The following is a 6,011-nucleotide window of genomic DNA, read 5'->3' on the forward strand; positions in this document are numbered from 1 at the left end:
CTGGGACACCATTCTCAGGGAACATTGAGGCAATCGCACTGAAGATCATGTCATTTGGGAACTGTTTCTTGGAACTCTTTTTGTTGCCTGAGTTAGAAATGACAAAAAGTTCCTGAGTGCCATAATCAGAATATGCAAACAAAGCTATTCGGTCGTTTCTCCTTTTGTCACGGCATTTTGATTAGAGCTGCTCTGTTAACCTAACCGTTGACGGTTTAGGAATACATAAAGAAGGTCAGTGCTACCTGGACCTATCTAATGGGTCACCAGTAAAGAAGGAAATCAGACTCATGTACGTGTTAACAACAAAATCCACAGTCCAGGGGAATTCCCCGGCGCTCCAGTGGTTAGGACTCTGAGCTTTCACTGCCGAGGGCCTGGTCGGGGAACTAATATCCCACAAGCTGTGTGGTGGGGCCAAAAAAAAAAAAAAAATCCACAGTCCCGGACAGAATCTGGAGGGGAAAACAGAAGTTTTTATGGAGAGACCTGAGTGCAGAAGGACCCCACCATAATACTGAGGCTGAAGAACAAGATGGATACTATAACTTCGTTATAACAAGAGAGAGACACTATGTGTCTAGACGTATAGTATAATTAGATAACATAAAGTATAATTAAATGTGAAATTAATTAAGTATTGACTAACATGGGAAAATGCTCATGATGTATAAGATTAAATAAATAAGGGGTATAAAATTACGTATGTGTATACACACATATGTGGCGTGACACCAGCTTCATATACAATATATGTATGTTAATTTACATATGTACTTTTAAAAAATTGAGGTATAATTGATATATAATATTGTGCCCATTTTAGGTGTACATATGTATATTTATATATATATATATATATACATTTTTTAAGTCTAGAAGGAAATATTAATACTGGTTATTTCTAGGCAGCAGCATAACAGGGTAATTTTATTTTCTTCTTTATAATTGTCCGTATTTTCCAAACACACTATTTTTATAATTAGAAATGCACAATGATTACTGTCTAAGTTCTCCTACTTTCTTCTTCAGCTAGATCATGGCTATCTTAAACCATTAGTCAGTGAACACATTTTCCTTTTAAGTGGACCAATGAGAAGCACCAACAGCCTTTAATAAGCAATAAACTTCTGTTTTTGCCTTCCTCCCTCTCACTGTCACTTTCACGGTGGATTAGGAAGTCGTGCTATTCACCTTCAATAGCATGTCGTTTTCTCTTTCTTGTGACTGGCAGATCCTCTTTGCTGTCATCTTGCTTTCCATCTGAGGTGTCGTTGTGCCCTTCTTCCTCCTCATCTGAGTATTGATTCAGAGCATCTACCAACTCCAAGAAAACAGCATCACTAATCAGGACAGACCCGGGAATCATCTCTGAAATATAAGATTTAGATGGATGAGCAGTGGTCATTTTATACTCCATTAGTCCTCCTAGGAAGATTTTCCTGTGTTCACTCCTGAGACCCAGATAGATAATATATGTACATTTTTATGTGGACAACCAGGGAATTACAATAATTGGATTGGCTCATACAACTGCAACAGTTCAGCTGGCTAGAGTGGGAAATCCACTTATGGGCTTTCTTTTTACTGGGGTCTTCACTTCCTCAGTAATATCAACCTGTATTTATGGTCCAAAATATCACAAAAGTGTTCCAACAATACAAATGGGACAGAGGAAGAATGAGAAAATGAAAATGTACTTGGTTTTGCTGCTGATGGGTCAGTAGTGACTTCTCTGAATCAAAAGACAGCATACTTTAAAAAAAGATCACACTATCAATATATGGGGTTATACTACAACTTAGGATAAAGCCTCTGAACACTAGGGGGCACTGTGTATAAATAATGCATTTCAACAGCATCACAGCAGCACCCACAATTGTCAAAAGATCAGGTGAGGCTATTGGTTTGCAAATCCATGGAGAGTCTCTCCCTATCTCCCCTTCTTACACACTAACAGCCTTTTCTAGAACTACAACTAAATACAAGTGACTTGCTTTTGAAATCGTATACAAGCCACTGTATCCCTGTCCTTTGAAGTAAAAGCCTTTTGCTTTAGTCTCCCAGGTCTTCCCTGAGTCACCAAAAGACTGGCTCAAGAGGTAATGATTAGGAAATGTGAAGATGCAGAAACAAAGGATAGCTGTTGGGCCAGGAAACTGGTAACAGTTTAGACTATAAACCTACAACGTAGGAGAACCACCGTAGTCCCAGTTCTGCGAAAGATATAGATACAGGCCTAACACATGTTCCTAAGTTGTCTTACAAGAAGCAGACCCCCACCAGAGGAAAACTGCTGACCACAAGTATGCAGACCCTAGACTGGTTGAAACCAGAAAGTTGATGATGCCTGAAATTTCACCCTGATGCCAACCAATCCAAGAATTGGGCACAAGCTGATCATGCACCCTGCGACCCCCTTCCTCATACTGCCTTTAAAACCCCTTCTGTGAAAGCCATCAGGGAGCTCCGGTCCTTTGAGCACGGCCTGTCTTTTCTCCTTGCTTGGCACCCTACAATAAATGCTGTACTTTCCTTCACCCCAACCTGGTGTCAGAAGATTGGCTTTACTACACGTGGGCGAGCAGACCCAAGTTTGGTTTGGTAACACTTTTAGGAAAGTCAGAATCTTATAACCAACTTCTGGGAGATCCAGGGGGTATCTGGATCTAATAAGAGAGGTGATACTCATTGCCAGTCTCACAGAAAGGGAAACAAAGAACAAAACAGCCTTGGATGGATTTATGGAAAACTCCTAAGATCAAACTTATTTGTTTGCTAAACTTCCTCTCTAGCCACTGATTACTTTTATGTCCCAACTCCTTTTTTTGGCCATGCCACGTGGCTTGCGGGATCTTAGTTCCCCAACCAGGGATTGAACCCGGGCCCCTGGCAGTGAGAGCTCAGAGTCCTAACCACTGGACCATCAGGGAATTCCCCCAACTCCTTTTAAAATTTAACAGGGGTGTTGGTAATATAAAATGTTTACTCCCAGCCATGTGGTGACATTGAAATATTCTTCAGTGTATACACCATGAGGCAGCAGATAAGAGCAAGACAATGATGCATCAAATAAGAGGCACCGTCCTAACAAAGTCCAGGAGCCCAGTGCCACTACCTTCTTCACCGTGGACTTTGCCATCGTAGTTATTGATCAGCTCCTCAATGAAAGTCTCATCTTCTTCTTTCACCTCATCTCCCATGTAGGGAATATTGCACAAAACTGTCTCATCTTCTACCTGAAATCAAACCAGATGTGATTCATTCCATGAATCCTCTTTCCTGTTTAAAGGAACCTTTGCCAAGCCTTTTTTGCTGCTTTGAAGCCCCTGAAAATGCCTTTGGTTACAAAGTTAACTACATTTTAAAGACTGGCCATTTTGTTTTGCCAACAAAACCTCAAATGGAAGGGGGTAATGCTACTCTTGGAAGAAAAAAAGAAGTCAGTTTTACTACTGGAGAATATTAACTGCCAAATGTTAAGCTGGATATTAACAATGATATTTCCACCAACACCTAGAACGTGACAGCACATTTCTTTTTCACAGTGATTCCATCTATTACGTCATTTTATCCACTAAACATCCTTGTGAAATAGGTACAAATATCACATAAACAACAGCCTAAAAGGTCTTCAATTCTAATTCTTCTCATAAGTAGAGAGACAGATAAAAGGAAGGCTTCCAAGAGTATAATCTGCAGTATAACTGGAATGTTTATAACAGAAACTGGTAACCATAAAGTATTTGTATATTCTATTATATAGACTAAGACTAACCTCGGATAAACATAATAAAAAATTATGATTACAATTCAAATTGCTCACACTCAGTGAGAATCTAAAGTCAACTGCAGTACAAGCTATGTATATTGTCTGGCAATAAACAATACCAATGGATCATTTTTATCTTATTCTATTTTATTTTATTTTATCTTATTTTATTTTTTGGTTCAGCAGAGAACGGTCATTCTTAGTTCTCCAACTATCAAGTAAAATTACTCTAAAGTTTTCTTCTAAGAGATGATTTCCTTCTGTAAACCTATACCCTATTCCAGTCAGCAGAACTGCTATCTGTCACCAGGCATGATAAGCGATTGCCATCATATTTAGAGAGGACTGATTATCAGAACCACAAATAATCCTAGTAGGAGTCAGCATAAAGGCCCAGATGAAAGGACTGTAGATCTATGTGCACCTCTGTTATCTTAGTTGCTTTCATAGCATCTTGCCTTTAGGGGATTAAGAAAGGATTGCTCCATCAGCAGGGAGTTGCCAACCTGCTGAAAGAAGTGTCTGATTTAGACTGCATTTAACTGCACATAATGTTATAAAATTGGGCCAAGGTAGTAAAGGAAAATTGGACTCTTGCCCAGTCTCTTTCATTCAAAAAAGAACCAGCATCAATTCTGAGGTACACTTCAGAGAGCACAAAATCTAACAAGTTAGAACAACTTGCAATATGTGTTTTTCAGAGTCAATAAATTACAAAAACATTCTGCTCTGCAGGTCAAAGCTTTGTTAAGTATATTCTGACAATCTTTACCCTGAGAGGAGTGTCAGCATATCAACATTAAAAAAAAAAAAATCATTAAGTTTAAACAATCACCACTGTACTTTCAATACATACCATAAAGTTCTGCTGGAGAGGGGACCAGGAATACATGATGGGAACCAACGCAACCGTGTTCAGAGACCTCATTAACATATGCTGGCTTGCAAATCCCGGGAAAATGCTCTCTATGGTACACTGAAATATAAGAAATGACATGGAGAGGGAAGGGCAAGCACACAACCCAAGAGAGAATTGGAGTTTCCTTCCAAAATGATCCCAGTAGCCTTCTACTTCTTACAAATTGATAAGCTGAGGGTTTTGTAACCATCAGCTCCTAAAAGGAACCACTCAGGTGTAAAGCTGTGGAAAGCAGGGACTGTCGCTTATTCACCTGTGCATCGTCTACAGAGTCCAGCACAGTGCCTCCCACACTCAACTGATGTTTATCTCAATCTAAAACTGTTGGTCTCCTTGGGCTGAACCCAACAGCAAAGGGCCTCTGAGAGTCCTAGGAGATAAGGAGGAAGATAAGGAAGTTTTCCTGAAGACCTACACTTCAAGACAGTGGACATCAACTTAGCTGCATAGCTGATGGGGACAGTACAGGGGGAAGCAAAGTAGTATAGCGATTACAGTCACATTCTGCTTTTGGGAAAGAAAGTCGCTCTCAATAAACTATCTGCTTTTTATATTTTAAAAATCCTATCTCTATAAGAAACTAGGATGATTTTTTAGTTTACAGAAAGGGATGTCCCTTTGATCAATACACTCCTATCCATTATCCATGGCATTCCTTTCCCAACTTCAAAGTCGTGGAGGTGCCAAACAAGGCACAAAAAAAGGCTGCTTTGAAGCTTAGCTTGTATACAGAGCCCAGGAAGGTAGACAGTAAATGTCTTATTTTTCTATGAAAAACTCATGATTATACTCATTAACTGAGGAGAACAATTACCATCCCAGTTATTCAAAGATGACTACAGTAGCTGTATCCATTATCCTTATTTTCTAATATCACAACTACAGGAAAAAAAACCCTTAAGTTCAAGGAAGAGAGGAAGGCTGAGCTTAGACACTGGAAGTACCTTTTTGAGAAAAGGATGCCCACTCACAGGCTTCATCAACTGAACAGGTTGGACACGAAGCTTCTTCCATTCTTCATTGAGGATCTGGGTTTTTTCTTGAACTTTTGCAAAATTTGCTACATACAGAGCCTAGCAGAGCCGAAGAAAAAACTCTTAGGATTTCAAGAGAAGAGTATGAGAAAAGACATCCAACCCCTCCATATCGGATCAATACGTTAAAATACATAAGCTTTCAGTTGAGAAGTATTTCTACCTTTGCGCCCATATTCGCCTGAAGCCGTTTAAGTTGCCGAAGTCGCATGTATTCAGATTTCACTTTCCTCTTCCAGTAAGTGATACATTTGGAAGTTGGGGGGTTTGGTATATCCATTTTGCT

The 6,011-nt window shown here is 39.5% G+C and overlaps 1 protein-coding gene across 1 annotated transcript in view; it reads right to left on the bottom strand.

The window, feature by feature from the left end:
- The window catches only part of EZH1 (enhancer of zeste 1 polycomb repressive complex 2 subunit), a 17,285-nt gene extending 11,274 nt beyond the window's left edge, over positions 1–6,011 (bottom strand). The window contains exons 1-6 of the mRNA XM_007449861.1: positions 5,889–6,011; positions 5,636–5,764; positions 4,629–4,748; positions 3,119–3,239; positions 1,195–1,371; positions 1–87 (exon numbers count right to left, since the gene is read on the bottom strand). The exon at positions 1–87 is cut by the window's left edge and continues 14 nt beyond it. Of these exons, the coding sequence (XP_007449923.1) occupies positions 1–87; positions 1,195–1,371; positions 3,119–3,239; positions 4,629–4,748; positions 5,636–5,764; positions 5,889–6,005 (751 nt within the window). The 5' untranslated portion in view covers positions 6,006–6,011. The remainder of the gene's footprint in view (positions 88–1,194; positions 1,372–3,118; positions 3,240–4,628; positions 4,749–5,635; positions 5,765–5,888) is intronic.

This window comes from Lipotes vexillifer, unplaced genomic scaffold (genome assembly GCF_000442215.2).
Source record: "Lipotes vexillifer unplaced genomic scaffold, Lipotes_vexillifer_v1.1 scaffold2106, whole genome shotgun sequence".
Lineage (NCBI taxonomy): Eukaryota > Metazoa > Chordata > Mammalia > Artiodactyla > Lipotidae > Lipotes > Lipotes vexillifer.